The 22,743-nt window shown below is 43.5% G+C and overlaps 1 protein-coding gene across 3 annotated transcripts in view; it reads right to left on the reverse strand.

Moving 5' to 3' along the window:
* Positions 1–1,911: 1,911 nt before the first annotated feature.
* MTM1 (myotubularin 1) overlaps positions 1,912–22,743 on the reverse strand; it is a 97,448-nt gene continuing 76,616 nt past the window's right edge. For all 3 annotated transcript variants that reach the window (XM_040467368.1, XM_040467366.1, XM_040467367.1), the window contains 6 exons: positions 22,209–22,394; positions 16,045–16,251; positions 15,037–15,129; positions 14,215–14,328; positions 9,933–10,109; positions 1,912–3,644 (listed from right to left, as the gene is read on the reverse strand). In XM_040467368.1, coding sequence (XP_040323302.1) covers positions 3,477–3,644; positions 9,933–10,109; positions 14,215–14,328; positions 15,037–15,129; positions 16,045–16,251; positions 22,209–22,394 — 945 coding nt within the window. In that variant the 3' untranslated portion in view covers positions 1,912–3,476. The remainder of the gene's footprint in view (positions 3,645–9,932; positions 10,110–14,214; positions 14,329–15,036; positions 15,130–16,044; positions 16,252–22,208; positions 22,395–22,743) is intronic.

Below are 22,743 nucleotides of genomic sequence, written 5' to 3' on the forward strand. Positions count from 1 at the left end.
AGGTGGGAGGACCTCACACCTTCCATCCAACAAGCAGTTCCAGAGCTCAGACGGGAGTCCGGGTCTCCACGCGCCCCGACTACGGCAAGTCTGTGAGATAAAACTCCTGAAACGAGCGAGGTGAACAGCTTTCTCTAATTTCTGTGGCATGCGCATGAAATGCAGTCGATTTCAGCAGCACGTGAGTATTACCCACTGTAAACAAGTAAGTCATGTTCTCCAAAGCTACTAGAAAACAAACTATTAGGACTTAACGGTCATGTCCAAATGTGTAGCCGGTAGCAACCCTACGTGGTTGTGGTTCCGTTACTACCTTTGCAAATAAGGACTAATCTGCATCTGAATCTAAGCCTCATAAGGAAACGAGGAGGCTTGGTTTTGCTGATTGTTAATACAGAGGATTTTGCTAATTCCTTAAACTAGAAGTCCACCCGTAGATGTTGGTGGGCTAGACTCACTTCAAGCATTGGTACTCCAGCATTGTGCTTTCAGTGAGTGATTCTGTGAACCTAAAACAATTCGACCACAATCTGTTTCAGACAGGGCATTTTTCTGTAAATGTGCTAATCCTGTTTGTGGGATGCACGTTGCATACGTCTATTTGCTTTGGGTGTGCCCTGCGCTTTTGCTTTGATGGCCACGTCCTCCAGTCACAGGTGTACATACTCTGTGAAAAATTCTTGCATCGAACTACGTTCCCTCGACACAGGCCTGCTTTTTGCCTGATGCCCCAAATGCCACAAGGGCTGCCCGAATGACTGATGCCACAAACCTGTGTTCTATAGAGGGGGCCGCAGGCGATGAGCCACCAGTCTGCTGGTTTGGAGAGTGTCGTTACTCCTGCCAAAAAAGCGTAAGGATAAGCTTTGCTGCATTGTCGAAAGTAGATCAGAAAGTGCTGGGACTACACTTAGGAAAAACTATTGTAGGATCCCAAATCCACAGGATTCCACATTATTTGAAGGGCTGTCCCAGGAAGAGGGATTATTCTAGTTCCTTCCAGAAGGCAGAGCTAAGGCTCTTCACTGGGAACACCAGAGAGATTGAATTCAGTTTAATACCTGTACACGTTTATTTGGATGCCGTGGGACTCTGGGCAGGTCACTGCATCCGTGGAGCAACGACATTCTCGTCAGGTGGAAAACAGGCCCATGGAGTTGTAGTGAGGACTAAACACAGCCATGTCTGAGGCAGAACCTTTGCGAAGTATCTCAAATACAGTTCTAAAAGAGACATGATCTTTTAAGAGTCCTATTCAGATTTTTAAAAAGTGGCTAATTTTAGTTTACTGCTAGAACTATTAAAAGCATCCTTAGAATGCAAATGTAATTTCCAACTGGCTGTATCTGAGAAAACATTGAATTCTTACCAAAAGGGACACCGCGTATGGCTTGCTCCCACCAATGTCTTAGCCTCCCTCAATGGCAGCCGCTATGTTCTGCATCCAGTCTGAAGTCTTGGGTCTATGCACCCTGGCTCTTTTGCAGAAGCTCTCCTTTAATAAAGACAGTTGTGGCTTAAAATCGGCACTGTTAGGGGCGCCTGGGTGGCTCAGTAGGTTGAGCCTCTGACTTCATCTCAGGTTATGATCTCCCAGTTTGTGGATTTGAGCCCCATGTTGGGCTCTGTGTGGACAGCTCAGAGCCTGGAGCCTGCTTCGGATTCTGTGTCTCCCTCTCTCTCTGCCGCTCCCCTGCTCACGCTCTCTCTCTCTCTCTCTCTCAAAAATAAACACTAAAAAAAAAAAAAAACAAAAAAAAAAACCCAGCACTTTTAATACACTCAAATGTCCCATATTGTCACAATTTTGGGAGAGCCCTGTAAGGTCTCTAGTAAGATAAAGCACATATGTAGCAGAGCCAGGAAAAGAAGACACACACACACACAGTCACACCCCCGAAAACAGAGTGCTATGTTTCGTTAATATATTTATTACAGCAGGACTTTAGTCATTATTGTCATGAAAACTTTTTCATGAAATTTCACAAAACCCTTTAAGCTATTAGTATTAGCTTTCTTCTTTTTATGGAGTGACACTTTGTTAATTTATGAAATATTTACAGCGTTTACAAAAAGCAAGAGAACGTCTAATAAAATTTCTTATACATACAAAATTTATACATTATACTACTATATTTGAGATGTCTTATTTGGTAGACCAATTAAGCTAGGACATAAAATAATTTACAAAGATATACTTAATCTCTCTTAATTCATTGAAAACAAAACCATATTAGCTATAAATAGTCCTTTACAAATCACTGTAAAACATTAATTGTTTTAACTCTAGCCTTAACTTTTACAAATATACTTAACTAAATGAATTAGTTCAGATATCAAATAGAACTGCATTTGCAATTTCATTTACTACTATTACTACAAAAAGCAACAACAACAAAGAAACAAAAAACCCAAAACCTGAAAAAGCAAACTGCCGGGTACACTTCAAGTAAAAATTTGTAGAACCAGTTTAATGCACGCTTGGGGGGAAGGGCATCCAACACCATGTAAATGGAAATACAATACTTTGAAGAATACGCTCAACAAATGTACATCTGCAGCTTTTATTTCAAAGAATGATGCTCTAGCAACAGCTCATATGTCCGAGATGGTCGACCCTACGCTTTGGCAGATAAGCTGGTCTGACTAGAGCGATGTTTGCGAAAACAGTCACCTCAGCAGCATAACGCCCCCGCCATCCTCAAACAGTGCTATATGAGGGGTTTTCCATAACTGGAAAGTGGGTCAGAATTTTAGGCAAGCTCATGGAAGAACTCAGAAAATAGAATGGGCAAAACGTTAAAAAAAAAAAAATCAAATCCTATTTGACTGGGCCCCATCTGTGTAATATAAAAATACGCTCCTCTTGAAAATTAGGGGAAAACACTTCATATTCTAAAATTTCAAACTAATGAAAAACTCATCTACACAGCTATTTCTCTTTAAGTCACCACTTGACGATGGTATAAAATTTGGCAATTATTTAAACACCTTGCTTTTGGATGATGCCTCAGAAGAAGAGCTCAATTTGGTTTTGGCAATAACATCTTTCACATTTGGATTCATTTTAGGTAATCCAAAGCAACTGTCGCGAGCAACCTAACGCAAATTCGTTTCACAAACACAGGTTTTCACTTTAGTTTAAAATCACGTCGTTCCAATTAAGCCCACAAAATAGATATTGTATACATAGTATTTCAAAAGAGGTAAATTAAATTTAATCTCTCAAAACCTGCTCTTGAAAGGTGTTAGCATTTTCCAAAACCTCATCTTGGCTCCTTTCTTCTGATTGCCGTGTAGATGCTAGAGTTTTCTTGTAATATGTATTCTAGAAGGCACATATTCAAGAGTTTAAGATTGTGTTAGTTCCAGTTCTACATGGAGGCAAGTATTTCAATCTACTTTGTACAGAGGCCCCTGATGAAAGGCCACGACGTCCTCTGCCCAGAGCTGCGCCGTGGTGCCCAGGTCCTGTCTCAGAAGTGGGTGTGCACATGGGGCATCATCGGCGAAGGGCCGGCCGGCGAGGTGGAGGGCTCGGCGAGCTTGGCGGAGCCGGCGAGCTGCAACTCCTCGAGCCGCTGGATGTACTCGTCACGCAAGGCCAGGAGCTCCACGTAGCGCTGTTCCACCGGGTTGGGCTGCTGCAAAGAGCACAGACGGGCGTTAGGGCTCTCCCTGCCCATGCACAAGGGGCCCCGATCCACACAAGGGTCCCTGCCACGTGCACAAGGGTCCCCCATGTTTATAGCAGCACTGTCAACAATAGCCAAAGTCTGGAAAGAGCCCAAATGGCTGGCCATCGATGGATGAATGGATAAAGAAGATGTGGTGTATATAGACAATGGAGTCTTACTCAGCAATCAGAAAGAATGAAACCTTGCCATTTGCAACTATGTGGATGGAACTGGAGGGTATTATGCTATGTGAAATTAGTCAGACAAAGACAAAAAGCATATGACTTCACTCATATGAGGACTTTAAGAGACAAAACAGATGAACATAAGAGAAGGGAACCAAAAATAATATAAAAACAGGGAGGGGTACAAAACAGAAGACACTCATAAATATGGAGAACAAACTCATAAACATGGAGGGATTGTGGGAGGGGAGATGGGCTAAATGGGTAAGGGGCACTAAGGAATCTACTCCGAAATCATTGTTGCACTAGATGCTAACTAATTTGGAAGGAAATTTTAAAAAATAAAAAATAAAATTAAACAAACAAAAAAAACCCCAGCACAGACCTCACAGGGTTGCCGCACGAGTGAAGTCAGCTAATACAGTCAGCTTGGACGATTTCTTTCATTGATGGACAGGGGCCTTGCGGCAGTACAAAGGTTAGAAGTCAGGCGGGAACAGAGTGTGCATCTCCCCAGCATGCTAACTTTCAAAACCTTGGTACTGATATATAAATTAACAGGCAGGAATGTGCACGAATCTTAAAATGCTCAGCTCAGTGAGCCTTTACATATACGTACACTCATGTAATCAGCACCCAGACCAAGATACACGGTAGGGTGGCCCACCGAAGACTCCCTCATCACCAGCGTGTTTTGAGGAGATCAAAGGCAAGCTCCTAGAAAGCTTGAGCAGTATATGAAGACATTAAGAAAAAAGCCAAAAGTCTATACAAGTGCGTTCCTACTGTGTTGAGCTGAGCAGCAACAAGGCAGCTGTGAAGACACGCCTGATATGCAGGCCGCAGCCTGCACCGCACGCGGAGGACAGCGGGCTGTGGTAGGGGCACAAGCCCTCTGGGACCTGTACCTCAAGGAGGGAGCAGGAGCCCGGGGCTTTAAGATGGTGTCTGAGCTTCCTCTGGCTGCCATGACACATTAACATAAAATGGGGCGGGGTGCTTAACACAGCAGAAATGTACTTTCTCACAGCCCTGCAGGGCACCAGCCTGAAATCAGGCCAGTGGCAGCGCTGTGCTCCCTCTGGAGGCTCCAGGGAAGGGTGACCTCTTCCAGCTTCGGGTGGCTCCAGGCTTCCTTGGCTTGTGACTGTGTCCCTCCCTCCCTCCCTCCCTCCCTCCTCTCCTGTTTTCGCATGGCCTTCTCCCCGTGAGTGTCTGTGGCTCAAATCTCCTTCTGTTTTCTCTTACAAGGACACCTGTCACACAATATAGAGTGCACTGCAAATCCAGGAAGATGGCATCTTCAGATCCTTAACCTAGTAACATCTCTAAAGACCCTTTTACCAAATAAGATCACACTTACAGGTTCGGAGGGGCCACGTCTTTTGGGGGAGACCACTCAACCCAATTCAGGCTGCCAAGGAGTGGTTGACAGAGGCCAGATGAAATGCCACAGATGTGTGATGGTGCGTGCATTTCTAGTGGCACTGGTGCTTCCATTAGAGCTCTGGTTACAAAGGCCCACAGGCCAGAAGAGGTCTCCTCCTCCCTCCTAATCCTATTCTTCCTGTAAACCGTGGTTTTTTTGTTTTGTTTTGTTTTGTTTTGTTTTGTTTTTACCGTAACTGCAGAACGCGAGGTTTTCCAGAAAGATGCATATGGCATTGGAACAGGAATGCTTGGTAGAGCGCCTGATACCCAGTAAGTGCTGTGCGTGGCCTGGTAATGTCTTTTGTCCATCTTTCTCTGTGTATTCAGCTGAGGGCAGACACTGTTCCAGGCGCTTGGGACCCATCAGTGAACAAAGGAGCCCCAAATCCCAGTTTTTAATGCCATTTCTCTTCCAGCAGAGGGAGACAGACAGAGAATACTACAGGTCTGAGTTACAGAAGGTGTTCAAAGGTGAGGAACACTATGGAAGAGAAGTAGAGCGGTGTAAGAGGGACAGGGCTGGAAGGATGCCACGTCAGGCCTCAGAGGCCATTGCAGGGACCTGGGCTTTGGTGCCGGGTGAGGCGACTGGTTCCCTGGACACTTCCGAGTGGAGGGGTGGTGGGATCTGGGATCCGCTTTGCAAGGCCTGCTCTGGTTACCATGTTGAGAATGTGCCAGAAGGAAGCAAGGGTGGGAACGGGGAGCCCAGCTACAAGGCTAGGCAGCATCACACAGCCCGCATGGGGCCAGCAGCAGGGGGACTGGTGCAGAGTATCCAGAGTCCTATAGGTTCGGAGGGCCCAGTCCAGCAGGCTCTGCCGACAGACTGGATAAGGGGTGCGAGGGAGGAGGGAGTCAAGGAGGACTGCCCGGTCTCTGGCCAGAGTGACTAGGATGGGGTTGCTGAGAACAGAGATGGGAAGATGGCAGGAGGCACAGGTTCTGGGGGACGAAGAGTTCCATTTTAGACACGTCCACTTTGATCTGCTGTGCCAGGCCTGTTCACCATCAACCGTCCATCCTCTCTGCTTGGTGTCACCTACTGGGCCCCACACCTGTACAGTCTGTTTCTGGGCTCTACCCTTTCGAATCTCAGGGCAAGTTCTTTCTCGAGATTCTCTCCTTCAAAACTGTCTTGGCTATTTTTAAAACTGTCTTTTCTTCATATGACTATGAGGATCAGTTTGTTATTGTACCAGCAAGCACAATTAGACAAGAAAAAGAAATCAGAGGTAAAACTCATTTTTGCAGAGGACAAGGCTGTATAATTAGAAAACTCGAGAGAGTAGACCAAAAAAATGACTAGAAATAAAACGAATTCAGTCCAGTGATGGGTACAAAATGTCCAGAAGGCATTAGCCTACAGAAAAATACAAACCATTTAGAGGATACAAGGAAAGAGCCCAACAGACAAAACCATGAGAAATGAGGTTTAAATACAGTCAAGTGGCTATAAATGCCACGCCACGGCCTCTCACTAGGGACTGAGTGTGAAATAGAGTGTCGACACAGCACAGAAGACAGGCCCTCCTACTGGAGACGACTTCAGCACCACACAGGGCAGCCTGTCCATATCTGACTGTCCTCGTTCTCAACCTCTGGCGATCGCTATGCAGAGACGTGAGCTTGCCAGTGCCAGCCTGGTTAACAGCTGTAGGGAGCACAGCGGCCCCCGAAGTAGAATATGAAGCTCCCTAGCAGCCCAAGGCCCCACTCACGTTTATAACAGGACTCATTGAATACTTGTGCTTCCGGCATGAGCAAGTCCCACGTATTAATACAGGTACCGAATTTGCTTATGGAGAGCTCCTCTAATGTAAGTACTGGTCTTTCCATCAACTCTGCCGAATTTTTATGTCATAGCAAAGGTTGGTGGCTTTTGCTTTTCAAAAGCACACACACCTGGGATGCCTGGGTGGCTCAGTTGGTTAAGCGTCCGACTCTTGATTTCAGTTCAGCTCATGATCTCACAGTTCTTGAGTTTAAGCCCCACGTCGGGCTTTGCGCTAATGGTGCTTGGGATTCCGTCTCTCTCTCTCTCTCTCTCTCTCTCTCTGCCCCTCCCCTGCTCGCTCACAATCTCTCTCTCAAAATAAACATTTAAAAGAGAAGAAAAGAAAAAAGAAAAGCAAAGCACACTAACCCTGCCTTATTCTACGCTAGAGCTCATCACAGGGAGGGGCTGGATGTAGTATATGCTTTTGTATCTTTCAGTACTGATGGGATACTTGCAGTGCTCTGAATGCTGTAGGTACCCAGTAAAGGTGTGTGTACCCACTGGGCCAGACAACTGAACAACTTAACTTTTAAGTGGTTAAGTGTATTTCTTTAGGTTTACATTCTGTAATTTAAGAAGCCCTATGTGATCAGATTTAAATCTATTTCTGTATGAAATAATGTTCTACGTGAGATCTTTAAGGAAATCTAAGGCATTTAACTCACACTTCTATTATGACATTTCTCCCTGAGCACTATCATCATGGACTTATGTTCCTGGGAACCCCCATCAACCTGGGAGCTCCTGGGGGCTGACACTACCTCCTCTTAATCTCTGTGTCTCCCTCCCTGAAAAAACAAAGATACATGTAGAAATCTACAGAGAAAGCGTAAGTTACTTTCTTTTTTGAGTACTTTCACAGATCATAATATAGACCAATTACTGTCTCAACATAGAAACCTCTATCAAAAAATCTGTGTTCCTATCTGGACCAGGCCCATTTTGCTAAGCTCTATGAAAATAAGGGGAGAAAGATGCAAGTTATTCTAATGATGTTTCTTCCAACTTGACTTGTCACCCAATTGTCACCTTTATATATTCAGAAATGAATTGCTCTAAATTCCTCCAATCTTAAGAGTTTCTCCAAGTACAAATGGGTGAGAGGAGATTAAAGGATCTGTACAGAAATTGTTGATACTTTCTAATTACTAATGGTTTAAAAAAAAGGCTACAATAAATACATAAAAGGATCAATGTGCAAGACACAGTGCACATCTATAGAATATTTTCTAATTAGAAAGGGAACATGTCCTCTGTAACAGTTAGAACCCTGGCAAAATTCCCATTTCCTCTTTACTTGATATTTCAAATGCAAGAACTACTGTTGAGTAAATTCCCTCAACATGCTTCTCAAATCCCAAACTAAGCAAGCGAGTGCTCTCCAGCCCTGGAATCTGTCACTTTCTGAGAGATTACACATTGCTACCATTACCGAATTGCAGAAGCCTTTCATGTGAGCAGCAGAGACCTTGAAATGAGAGTGCCAGCTAGGAGCGGGCATTCCCCAGTGGGAAGAGAGGGCACAGGCTGGCCTGTGGCCAGCTGCCCGAGTGGGATAAACAATCGAAGAGACAGACCGCAGAGCCAGGGCCCTGCTGTCGCCCTGTGACTTCTAGAGGGATTAAAGCTGGCATTGACGCCACACCGGCCTGTGAGAACAGGTAGTCAGTCGACCATCCACACTGCAGGAAAACGTGCAAACCTTTACAAAGAGCAATTGCAAATACTGAAGATTTACCACGCTTAAAACAAATCATGAACTGGCAGTGCTTCCGTGCCTTTACAGCGCAGGCTGTACTTTTCTTAGATTTTGGAGCGGAGCGGAAGGGGGAGAATGGAGAAGCCCGAGTGTGTCTCCAACAAAATGTGGAATCTTTTGCTTCAAAAACCAGTTTCCCGTTTTGATTGATAAATGGCCAATCTATCCACTGACAGATCACTTATCTGTATTTTAGAAGACATGCCCCTCAGTGAAATGTGGTCTGATATTAGCTGACCTGGTACATACACCTGGGGTAGATACTGGAAAATATTTTCTTTCTTTGAACAATCATCTAAGTCTACTTCCTGGAAAGAATTTTCTTATGATGTGCAAGAATGTCCACTAATTGAAGGAAAACCTTGGCTATCAAAACTCGAAAATTTTCCAGAGCTTCTAATCAGTTTACATTTTAGGAAAAAAATTGTATTATTATTTTTGTAATGTTTATTTACTTGAGAGAGACAGAGACAGAGGCACAAGCACGGGAGGAGCAGAATAAGGGAGACACAGAATCTGAAGTAGGCTCCAGACTCTGAGCTGTCAGCACAGAGCCCGAGGTGGGGCTCGAACTCACAGACTGCAAGATCTTGACCTGAGCTGAAGTTGGACGCTTAACTGACTGAGCCATCCAGGTGCCCCCAAAACTGTATTATTTATTTATCTATCTAAGAAAAAAATTTTTTTTACATTTATTTATTTATTTATGAGAGACAGAGAGAGACAGAGCACAAGCAGAGGATGGGCAGGGAGAGGAGACACAGAATCCGAAGCAGACTCCAGGTTCTGAGCTGTCGGCACAGAGCCTGATGCGGGGCTCGAACTCACGAGCTGTGAGATCATGCCCTGAGTGGAAGTAGAATGCTCAACCGACTGAGCCACCCAGGCGCCCCCAAAATTGTATTATTTATAGGAATATAAGTTAAAGCCAATCAAAATAAGTGGCTTAGCAATTAAAGCTGCATTTGAAAGCAAGTGTATTTTTTTGTCTATTTTCCCCCTCATAATATTTTTGAAAAAAACTACCAAATGACATTATCTAAGTCTAGAAGCAATAATTAATACACATCACTGCCTTTTAACAATGTCATTTCACTTACTTGTTGCTTGATTCTGGGGTTCCATCTAATGTAGTAATTCACCCAAAGTTCCAAGTGACGCATACTGGCAACTGGATATAAAACTCGATTGATTTCTTTAGTATAGAAGGGGTTTTTGAATTTGTCTTTATTACTGTTTATCAGTGACCACAAAGATACTGTTCTTTCTGTAACTTTCTATAGAGAAAGAGAAAGTGGAAAGCCTAAGTAAAAACACACAAGTACGCGAACCATTTTTCAGCCTGTGGCAATACATTTGAGCTTCAACTTGAATCACACGTTTACATTATCCCCATAATGGCTCAAAAAGCCTCACGGGCCAGTGAGTGCCCAGCAACCACTTCCTGATATTTGCATAGATAATGGCCTAGCTTGAGAGCCACTATTTCTGCCAGAAGACAGAGGTGCAGAACGCTGTACCATTAAATGCAATTCACTGACCTAAAATGACTGTTCCTGGCGAGGTAAAACATTTATGAACACATATCTGGGCAGTATGTTCTTTTTAATTCAGCAGAAAGAAAAATTATCGCAAGATCCCGCTGGCTCTTTTCATTTTTAGATTTGTTAGGACTGTAAGGTCTTCACCTGTGCCTACTTGACAGTTGGTATCTAGACATAAAGTGATTTTAAGCAACCATCCAGATGTGTAATCTTTATCATATGCTGCCATCCAGGTATTTGAAAACACGCAGATAACGGACTTCAATCTTTACTTTTTCATTCAGTGTCCATCATCCCACACAGAGATTCACATTTGCAGTTTATTATAGATTGCTACCAATTTTGAGCATAAACTAGGAAGAATCCAATGCTTGGGAAATAAAAGGTACAACTACTAAAATTACCAACGGCACAATGTGAAATTCTTCCTAGTAATGACTTCAATAAGAAAGGACCAATAAGCTAAAACTGGATGCTAAAAAAGAACAGCCTGAAGCCAGGAACTGAAGACATGTCTTGAGCATGCATATTTCATTAATGTGTGAACAATAACAATGGCAGCAAAAGTCTGCCTTCCTTGGAATCCACCTAAAACTTCATTTGTACCTTTCGGATGCCACAATCTATATTGCGTTGGGTTTATTTGCATGCTTGTTTTTATTTTTATACATGCACATAGTTTAAAAGATCAAGTAGCCTGACGAGGTTTGTTATAAAAAGATTAACTCTCTCACCTCTCTCCACACAAGCAACTGTGCTTGATTTTTTTAAGTTGATTTGATTACCTGGTACTTAAGCTCCACATCTCTAGATAACATGCCCTCCTTGCTACCTGGGGGCTAAACGGCTCCGGGCACTCAGTCTCTTTCCTGCCTCACCCCCCACCCCCCCACAGCTTTCAAGAGACTGACGTTTAGTGTTTTGATCACTATCGCGAAGCAAATGCTTTTCCCAGGCAGGCTACATAGTCACTTTTTCTCCCCAATTTTTGTCGTCTTCCCTTGGTTTAACAACTGCCTATTCCGTTTGCTAACTTTCCTTGGCATTTACCAGTAATCCAATCCCCAACTCTTCCTCCAACGTCTCGAACTTCTGTCAAGACACTGTACGTTCAGAGCTCACAGTCTGATCCTCGGAGGAAAGCAAGCTGCGCCGGGTGCTTCTGTGTCTTGTGTCCAGCTCGCGTCTATGATCTCTTTCCTGTTTCGCCCTGAGCACCCCCTCTTGCCTCTCTCTGAGCTGGATTCCAGTCTCCTTCCTTGTTTACGTGGAGCAGACGCTCTAGCAGCTTCGAGAGAAGCTGGTGTCGGAGGGAAGTCTTGATGCCATGCGTGTCTGAGAATATCTTTGGCCTACCTAGTCATTTGTTTGACGGTTTGGTGGCTGGAGAATACTAGGTTGAAACCATTTTCCTTTAAAATTCTGAAGGTAGGGGTGCCTGGGTGGCTTGGTTGAGCGTCCGACTCTTGATTTTGGCTCAGGTCATGATTCCAGGGTTGTGGGATAGAGCCCCTCATCAGGCTCCGCACTGAACGTGGAGCCTGCTTAAGATTCTCTCTCTCTCTCTCTCTCTCTCTCTCTCTCTCTCTCTCTCTCTCCCCCTCTCCCCTGCTCCTGCGTGCACTCTCACTCTCTCTCTAAAAAAATAAACAAAATTCTGAAGGCAATGATCTACTGAGTTCTAGTTTCCAATACTGATACTGAACAATTTTGTGTTCTCAATCTGCTTATTTGCAAATAACCTGTTCCTTTTCTCTTTGGAAGCTTGGAAGATCTTTTCTTTGTCCCCGGTTGTTTTGAAACTTCATGGAGATGTGTGTTAGTAGGCGTCTATTTTTTTCCACTGCACTGGGGCCCTTGGCAGGCTTTTCAATGTGGAAACTCATGTACTTCAATTCTGGGAAATATTCTCAAATTATTTCTGTGATTTCCTGCTCTATGGCCTCCCCATTTTCTCTTTCTAGAACCTCTACTATGTGGATTTTGGATCTCCAGGAGTGATCTGGTCTCCATATTCCACCTCTATCTCTAATGGTCTTTCTGGGAGATTTCACCTCCTCTTCCAGCTCTTCTTCTGAGATTTTCATTTCTGTGGACATCATGTGTTTCATTTCAAGTTGGTTTCTGATCTCGAAACGGTCTTTCCAAACAACATCCTGTTATTACCTCTCACCACCAACATTTTCTGATCTTTCTTGGGATATTAAATGATGACTGCTTGTGTGCGTTTCTGCCCTCCCTACCTGGTAACTCTTTTCTCCACGCTGCTTTTTCTCACTCCTGGCTGTCTGCTACAATTTAAGAGCGGAGGGCTGAAGAGCCGACTGGAAGCTCTTGGATCATGAGGCTTGTCAAGCTGAGCTTCACTGTGGGGAACCGTAGGTGTTGGTATCTTTAGGTCCTTCTTCTCGGGCCAGTTTCCCCAGAGATGATTGTTTTTAACTGAAGTGGAATTCACATACCATAAAACTCACCATTTTAAAGTCTACAATCCAGTACACTCACAAAAGCTGTGCCACCATCACCTCTCTCACATTCCGAGATATTTTCATCACTCCACATGGAACACGTTCTGAGATATTTTCATCACTCCAAATGGAAACCTCATACCCATTAAGCAGGCACCCCCCCATTCTCCCCTCCCGCCCCTGGAAAACACTCATCTGCTTTCTTGCCTTGATGTACTTGTTATTCTGGACATTTCAAATAAATGGAATCATGCGATCCGTGGCCTCTGTGTCTGGCTCCCCTCATTTAGCATGTTTTCAAGGTTTGTCCATGCTGTTGCCTGGACCCTGACTTCATTCCTTTTTATGACTGAATAGTATTCCAGAGTATACATAGACCACATTCTGTTTCTCCCGTCCTCGCTGATGGACCTGGGGTCGTTGCCACCTTTTAGCTATTGTGAGTAGTGCTGCTGTGAACATCTGTGTGCGAATTTTTGTTTCAACTTCTGCCTTCATTTCCCTTGGGTATGTACGTAGGATGGAATTGCTGGGTCCTAGGAAAACTCCATGTTTAGCCTTCTGAGGGAGCCACCACACGGTCTTCCACTGTGGCCGCACCATTTTGCATCCCCACCAACAATGGCCGAGGGCTCCATTTTGTCCTCCGACCCTCACCGACAGAGGTTCTTCCATGCTCCTTCCCGGAACGTGAGGACTTGCTTCCAGAATGCTGGGAGTCAGTAGGGGAAAGAAGCTGTGGCCCTCAGAGTCAGTTCCTCTCCATTCGCCTCACCCCCAGGTGACACTCGGGTCCCCTGCCCAGAGACTCACTCTGCCAGAGTCCTCAGCTCCAGAAGAGTGGAGGGGATCTGAGGAGGCTAACTGCTGATTCCCAACAGACCCTCGGGTGGTCTTATCCTTCCGCTCTGCCCGAAAACCCGAGTCATCTGGGACTCTAGGCAGTGCAAAGAGGGCTGCTTCCTGGCTCCCCCGCTGCTGATCTGAGACTCAGTTTCTCAAGCTACGTCGTCTACAAACTTATCAGCTTCTAAAATTTGGTTGCCACATCTCCTTTTTCATCTTCCCTGTTCTTGTAGGTTTATGCCTTTAAAACAATTTCCTCTACTGACATTTTTATGGTGTTTTGGGAGGGAGCCCTTGCATACCTTTAAAGTCATTCCTACTCTCTGAGGGCAAAGTTAGTGTCTTACCCCTGCACTGAATAGCAGACACTCAACAAGCCCTGGCTGAAGTGAAAGCACCCAGGCTCCGTGGTGAAAAATGAGAAACATTTGCATTTCACACAAACCAAGCTATCGTTTTGTTTTGCTTCTTCCTTCAGGAAAGACCAGACGCATTTAACTAAAATGATTAGCATTTCCACTCACCTGTCTTTCTCGAGCAGATTCACAGTTGTATAAGAAAGTACCAAACCGGCAACTATACAGATGATCCAAAATTGTAATCAAAAACCGTTCATTGAATTCAAAAGCTGTAGGGAACTAGACAAAAGCAAACAAGCCAACAAAGCATGAAAACTTGAGGCTGATCTCTTACAAAACTGAAAAGAGGTGCATAATCCGCACACATCCTACAGCTCTTTTCTTGGTGCTGTGCACAGGACTGAGGGGTTTAAAGGAGAGTCGAGTAGGGGTGCCCGGGTGGCTCAGTCGGTTAAGCTTCCGACTCTTGGTTTTGGCTCAGGTCATGATCTCACAGTTCGTGGGATCGAGCCCAGCACTGGGCCCTGTGCTGACAGTGCAGAGCGTGCTTGGGATTCTCTCTCTCCCTCTCTCTCTGCCCCTCCCCTGCTTACTCTGTCTTTGTCTCTCAAAATAAAATAACTGAATAACTAAATAGGAAAGCAAGCCAATTATCTCAGTTCTCCTCGGTGCACAGGGCATATAGGGTAGTTTTATTATTTATGGTGTCATATGTTAGCAGGCATAGCTATATACACATGCCTCTATACATGTACTGTCAATTCTGTTAATAGAGATGCTGCAGTTAGATATTGAATTTTTAAGACATTATGGAAAATCCCAGACATAAATAGTAGTGAGAATAAAACCGCAAACCCCATACACCCATCATCCGGCTGCAACGATTATTAACATACAAATGTAAATAGAGATGAGGCAAATCCCAGATATTAGAACAAAATATTTAAACACTGAGTCAAACGTATCTTTATCCTATATATCCCTTACCTGTTTTGACATTTGCCATACACAATCAATAAACTGGAGAAAAATAGGAGATCGGTCAGCATCGGCATGGTTTTTGTCACCATGACCTATTCTCTAAAAGGAATTGATGAAGACGATTTGTTATAATTTAAGGGCACGAGACTGAGAAAGCATACAACCCACAAAATGTGACAATACAAGTCCATGATCTGCTTTCCAATGCCAAATTTTGAACTAATGGAAATCAAGTACATAAACATCTATAAAATAGCAATACCAACACATGTGCTCCAACTATTTCATCTGACTGGAATTCTGTACCAGTCCAGGGCAGCTGCAGGAAGACAGGGCCAGATGACTCTGCGGTTATGTCAGTGGCACGAAGGGACCAACCCTCAAGTTTGAAGCCTTGAAGCTGGGTCCAAAAGGGTGTTATCATTATCATTAAAAGTAAGTTCTTTCTCTCTTAAAAACAAGACAAAAGCCTCACCATTTATTCTTTTATTAACCATGATTCTTTCTACTTGAAAATGTTATTCACACTACTTAGGAAATGTGGATGACCATCACCTGAGTGATCTTGTTCAGAAGGGTTATGAAAGGATATCTGGAACCGAGAACTGGAAATGTGTGTATCAGAATAATAAGAATCTAGTATCTACACAATTCTGTAAAATGTATTTGGCTCTAATAGCTCTAATAGTAGTTGAGAAAGAATTGTCACCCTATCCTCCTCCTTTCACACAAAGTCAATGTGAACATTTTCATGCAGGCTTCTGGTATTACTTTCAAATCAAACTGTAAATAGTGCAGATGGATAAAGAAGTCTCCTAAAACAACTTCTACCTGACCCCAGGCATCACACGTTTTCACACCTGTAGAGTCCTTATCATTCAATCCCTCGGATTTTTATCATTCAATTCCTCGGATTTTCCTTTTCAAAAGCAAACATGTGGTTTAATGACTAGTTTTTACATCTCAAATGGCAGTGATCTGACATTTAAAAAATGAGCTTTATGGTTTACTTACAGATGCAAATTTATGTCCAAAACTTATCCATTCTTTCTGTACCAGTATTTCAAACCCTTCGATGCTCCGGTAGAAGCTGTCCAACATCAGCATGGCCAGGGACGTCAGCTGGGCAGTTCTGTCCCATCCATCACTGCAGTGCACAAGCACTGAGCTCTTCCCTGAAGAAACTTTGTCTGCTACTTGAATGGCTCCCGTCAAAACAAGCTGGCAAAGAACACGCGAGTCAGTAGGTGGCTGTAAGAGACTGCTGAAATGTGAAATTACAGTTTTTTACTAGCTTACTGGATTAAGGGCCCACCTTACTCCAGTAGGACCTCATCTTAACTAACTGCACCTGCACTGACCCTATTTCTAAAAAGGTCATACTCTGAAGTACGGAGGGTGGGGGGACGGGGAGGGTGTACCTCAGGACTTCAAGATATGAATTTGGGGGGGGGGAGGAGACACAATTCAGCTCGTAACAGTGATCATTTTATTTTATTTATTTATTTTTTTTTAAATTTTTTTTTCAACGTTTATTTATTTTTGGGACAGAGAGAGACAGAGCATGAACGGGGGAGGGACAGACAGAGAGGGAGACACAGAATCGGAAACAGGCTCCAGGCTCCGAGCCATCAGCCCAGAGCCTGACGCGGGGCTCGAACTCCCGGACCGCGAGATCGTGACCTGGCTGAAGTCGGACGCTTAACCGACTGCGCCACCCAGGCGCCCCAACAGTGATCATTTTAGAAAAATCACTGGTCCAATAGGTCTAGACCCTAAAGGCCTGATACAGTGGAAATCACCTCTGAGCCTTTGACAAAATATGAACTACTCTGTGGCTCACTAGTAGAATACTTATGTAAGGATACAGGGATGGCCTTCTAGTAAAAGTTTGAGACTTAGAAGTACTACTAAATTTATGTACACAAACACTTATTGCCACAATGTCATTTTTGGATGATTTAGGTGTTTATGGAGTAATCCTTTACGAACCATACAATTTACCCATGAGTGTGCGGTTTGGTAAGGTTTTGTAAATTTATACAGTTGTGCAACCATCATCACAACCCATCACCCATAAAAAGTCTCGTGTGCCATCTGAGGTCAAACCCTGCTCCCTTCCTCGGCTCCTGGCAACCAATGATCTGCTTTCTTTCTCTACAGTTCTGTGTTTACTAAAAATTTTATATAAATGGAATAATAAAATAGGTGGTCTTTTTTTTATGTTTATTTATTTTTGAGAGAAAGAGAGAATATGAGCAGGGAGGGGCAGAAAGAGAGACACACACACACAGAATCTGAAGCAGACTCCAGGTCCGAGCTGTCAGCACAGAGCTCGACACGGGGCTTGAACCCATGAACTGGGAGATCATGACCTGAGCCAAAGTCAGACACTTAACTGACTGAGCTGCCCAGGCACCCTGACTGGCTTAATGCACTCAGCAGCGTGTTTTTAAGGTACATCCATGTTGTCGCCTGTATCAGTCCTTCCTTCCGTTTTAAGGCCAAAAAAAATTCCATTCTATTGACAGATCACATTTTATCTATCCATTCATCAGCTGATAGACATGTAGTTGTTTCTCGTATTTGATTACTATGAATGATGCACATACACACATTTCTAGGGACTTAAGTGTTCATTTATCCTGTGTAAATGCCTAAGAGTGAAATGGTTGGTTCACACGCTAATGTGTACTTATTTAACTTTTTAAGAAACTGCTAAACTGTTTTCAAAAGCCGTTGTACCACTTCACGTTGCCACTGTCAGTGTACGAGGGCCCTGTCTTTTCATGCGTTCATCAGCCATTCACCTACATGACGCCATTTGGGGGCTCCCCAAATTGTAACAGCTGTGCAACAGTCAAGTATTATGGTCGCTTTCACTAATTCAAGGAAAAGAATAAGTGAAAGATCTGGTTTTTCATTTTACTTATTTATTTTTTCAGTAAGCTCTATGCCTAATGTGGGGCTTGAACACTCGACCCCAAAATCAAGAGTAGCTTGCTCTGCAGACTAAGCCAGCCAGGCACCCCTAAAAATAGGTATTTTTATCATGTTGACATAAACAGTAACCAAAGATAAGTGGACAAAGTAGTCCCAAGAAGGACAGGTTAGGGGACCTGATGGCACATCAATTATTTGTGCAAAAATCACTGTTTTTAAAATGACTAGCGCAGCTTTATTTCTTCTAGCGTTCTAAGTATCTCCTCAAACTCCCGTTTACAGTTTTTATTTAAGGTGCTTGTGAAGAAAGGGCTGTTGAGAAGCAGTGGTAATGCAGCAGGTCACTTGAGTTCAACTGAAGGAACATTTTTACAGAGGGCAACTTCACTCCAGACACGTCCCTTATCACGAAAAAGAACGCAATCTCAGCCAATTATCTTTAGAAATTATTAGATGTTTGCCAATAGGGTATGAATTCCCGCCATTGCTTCTTGACAGGAACGCCTGGTAGTTATGTAATGACGTGACACATTGAGCCAATCACAGAATTGTGGTTCCTTTCTAAAGTAATGGTACCCGCCCCCACCACCAGCTTCTGTTGGACTAAAAGAGACAATGCCCACAACATGATGACATGGATTATGTCGCCTTCTAGGAAACACAAAATAATATGTCACTTTCCAACGGGAAGGTCTATAGGGGAAGAGTGTTGAAAAGGACAGAGGGGGGTGCGGGGTGCCTGGGCGGCTCAGTCAGTTAAGTGTCCGACTTTGGCTCAGGTCATGATCTCACAGTTCGTGACTTCCGTGTTGGGCTCTGTGCTGACAGCTCAGAGTCTGGAGCCTGCTTCAGATTCTATGTGTGTGTGTCTCTCTCTGCTCCTCCCTTGCTCTGTCTCTGTCTCTCTCAAAAATAAACATAAAAAAAGAGAAAAGGGCAGAGAAAAAATGTAAGCTCCAGGAAACAGAGAGACACTCTACCCTGTCAGGGCTCCATCGGTGAACTAGAATGACAATATAGGACACGTGCCAAGGTGGTGGTCTCTTCGCTCGCAAAGCCTGCCCTGTGATGCACAGAGTGGTCGGACCGTTTTGCCTGAACGCAGGCTAGTGGTGGCCATGCCACGTGTCTATCAGTAGTCCTGGGGCCGCAAAATAGCATGGGAGGCTGAATAATGCTCACCAAAGATGGCTGGGTCCTAGCCCCTGCAAATCTGTGAATACCGCCTTATATGGTTAACAGAGACTTTACAGATGTGATCAAGATAATGACTTTGAGATGGAGAGGTTATCCTGGATTATGCAGGTGGGCCCTAAATTCCATCCCATATATCCTGATAAGAGGGAGCAGAGGGAGATTTCACAGAGAGAAGGCAACATGATCGTGAAAGCAGAGACTGAAATGATCTGGCCACAGCAAGGAACGCCAGCAGCCACCTGAAGCTAGAAGAGGCGAGGAACAGATTCTCCTATAGAGCTTCCAGAAGCAGCACAGCCCAAATGTGCTCCCCCATTCCCACCTGATCTTCAAGGTCGAGCTCAACGCTACCCATAACTCTACTCCTCTGTCTTCTAGCACAATTTGACCTATGCCTAAGTAGCCGTGAGTCAGATGTCATTACAGGTGTTTCTCTGGGCTCCCCAGTTACAGATGGTCTCCAGACAGAACAATGACAGTTTCTTTCATTTCTTTTGTATCTCCCTCTCTTTGGGCAAAACGATAAAAATTTACAGGGGTCTTTTATGGCATTTTCCATATTCCTTAAGTCTTAACTTCCATACTTCATCTTATGCGATGGCCTTGACTCCTAATTTCTTCAGACATGTGAGCCATTGAAGAAGACCTACTTCTGACCAGTCTCTCTTCTATCTAGTTCAGAGTAGGAGCTGACTCACCTTGTCTAATAATTCCTGTGCCTGTGCCTGTGCCCTGTCTTTCAGAAAAAAAGCTCTCTCCCTTATTTACAAAAGTAATATATAGTCACTGGATAAAAATGGAGAAGGTGAACAAAAGCGCAAAAAAGAAACTAAAAATGACCATAATCCCATGAACTCAGCAAGAATCATTGCTAATGTGTCCCTCTCAGGGTCATTAAAGGGCTCAGCTTGAGTTGGTTGCCCAACAGCTGATTCTCACGTTTCCATCTCAGTCCCAAGCCCCTGTTCTGAGTTCCGCTTTGCAGGAAGAAAATTGCCTGTTACCTATCACCAGGTGGATGGCCCGCCGCTGCCTCAAACAGATGATGTTTTTCTTAACCAAGACCCTGCTCAGGACAACCTTGCATCTGCAAATGGTGGTGTCATCGTCCCAGTTACCCAGCTTCACCCTCTTGGTATCAGCCTACATTTCTTGAGACCCTGCGTCTAGGTAATCATCAAGCCCACAGGCCCTTTCTCGGAAAGCTCTCCTGTCTGTCCCTTTCATAGTGCCCCCCTCCCCACCTGGACATGTTCTAATTCTGATCATTACCACCCTGACTCAGGATACCTGAAGTGGTTGTTTTCCGACTTTACCTTCTTCCCTTTCCTATAAGAACTGCCAGAACATTTTCCTACTACTTCACTATTCCAAAACCTCTGGGGCTTCCAACAACCTAGCTTCATGGCCAAGGCCTCTGACCACCTGGCTTCTCCCAGGTCTCTGAGATGAACCTGCAACTCCAGCATTCCTCACTCTTCCCAACGGGGCCTCCCCCAGGCCTGTTCCTGGACTTTGGTTCAGAGTGCCTCCTTCTCTAGAATGGGTTCCCTCGTCCCTTCCACTTAACACACTGCAGCAAGGAGCAGAAGCTTTCCTGTCACACGTACATACCACGTCTTCAACCGCACAAACCTCCTTAAAGGCAGAAGTATGTCTCATACCTTCTTCCATTCATGAGGTCTAGTGTGATGCTTTGCATATAAGAGTACACTACTTTTTTGTTTACCTTTTACTAATTTTATTTAACTCTGGTTTTAACAAACTGATACATATATATTCTGAAAATGGTAGTAATTTTGTTTCTAATACTACTTTTTAAAAAAATAAATGTTTATTTTAGAATAGTTTCAGATTTACAGAAAAGTTATAAAGGTACTACAGAAAGTTCGCATATACTCGACCCAGTTTGCCCTATTCCTGACCTCCTATAATGGTGTGGTACATTTGTCACAACCAGTGAAGCGATATTGACATACTATGAAATTATCAATGAGCATATTAACTTATTTTTAATAAAGCGCATACTTTATTCAGGTCTCCTTAGTTTCTACTTAATGTCCTTTTTCTAAAGCAAGCTGCCATCCAGGACCCCACGTTACCTTCATCTGTCACAATTAATTTGTTTTGCTAACTCCTTTTTGAGAATAATGAATTAAGAAAAAAATGAAAGTTATAGACAGGCAAAAGAGAAATATGATTCCTATCAAATTTGAAAGTACAATTTGACTAGAAAATAATCTATATCAAAAATGCACCTATTTAAAGTGGGCTTTTTGTTTGTTTACAGAACTAAATGGTGGTTTCTAAAAGTGTTAGTTTCCTCAGATAGCTTCAAGTACTTTTATTCTTAAAGACTGCAGGCTTTTGATGCCTTTATCAAGATGAAGGATTGAATATTGAATATAATCAAGGCATAAAGTTCATTCTTTAAAATAAGTCAATTTGAGATTATTTTCAATAAAAACAATCTATCTCTAGGTCCTTGAGGGTCATACCCAGTAACGGTTAGATAATCAATTGGCTGTTCCTAAATAAATCTGCATGAAACCCCAACTACTTGCTATCACAAGTGACATTTCTACCAACACTCAAACTGTTCTGGAGTGATGCTGTGAAATCTGTAATTTAGGTAAGCAAATTATAAAGAGACACAAAACCGAAAACCGTCAAATGTAGAACCCTACACTACAAATAACTGCTCAATTTTAAAACTGAAGGAATTAAAAGAGATTCCTGTTCCACTAAACAATGACTTCCTTTTTTATACATGTAAATCTTTTTTTAAAAAAAAATATACTTGCCTTGGGGCACCTGGGTGGCTGAGTCAACTAAGCATCAACTCTGGCTCAGGTCATGATCTCATGGTTGATGAGTTCGAGCCCCACATTGGGCTCTATGCTGACAGCTCAGAGCCTGGAGCCTGCTTCGGATTCTGTGTCTCCCTCTCTGTCTCTGCCCCTCCCCTGCTCTCTCTCAAAAATAAATAAACATAAAAAAAAAAATATATATATATATATATATATATGTTTACTTGCCTTGATGTGTTCTAACCAGTGAGTAGACTCCAAACTGGACAACCAGTGAGATTCTTCCACATTAGGATAAACAATGTCTTTGACTTTTTTTAAAGATTCCCTCATAACATGAATGTTATGAATGTCTAAGAAGAAAAGTTCAGCGTTGTGATATGCATCATCACTTTCATATCCTCCTCCTGTTGCCTGAGAAACAGCAAGATATACAAACAATCAGTTGGATTTTCTACTTCGTCAGTAATTTAGCCAAATATTTCAAGTTACCGGTCCTCCAAATCTCAACTTAAAACCTTCCGACTTAGATGCGATGACTGATGTGACCTGACTTCCTACCCAACACAGCCTCAACAACATTAGTCACACTCTGAGCTAGAAGAAAATAGCGGGCTGGCAATTTCCTGGGGATCTGTATTCACAAGAAAAAAATCATTTCAAAATGTTCCATAATTACTAGCTCTTCTTCTGGATCTGGAAAGGCATGAGCAGGTTCTCAAGGGTCCTTGTCCTCTATCAGCTCTGTAGAAGTACTCTTCTT

The sequence above is a fragment of the Herpailurus yagouaroundi genome, unplaced genomic scaffold (assembly GCF_014898765.1).
Source record: "Herpailurus yagouaroundi ecotype Mexico unplaced genomic scaffold, PumYag 67440, whole genome shotgun sequence".
NCBI lineage: Eukaryota > Metazoa > Chordata > Mammalia > Carnivora > Felidae > Herpailurus > Herpailurus yagouaroundi.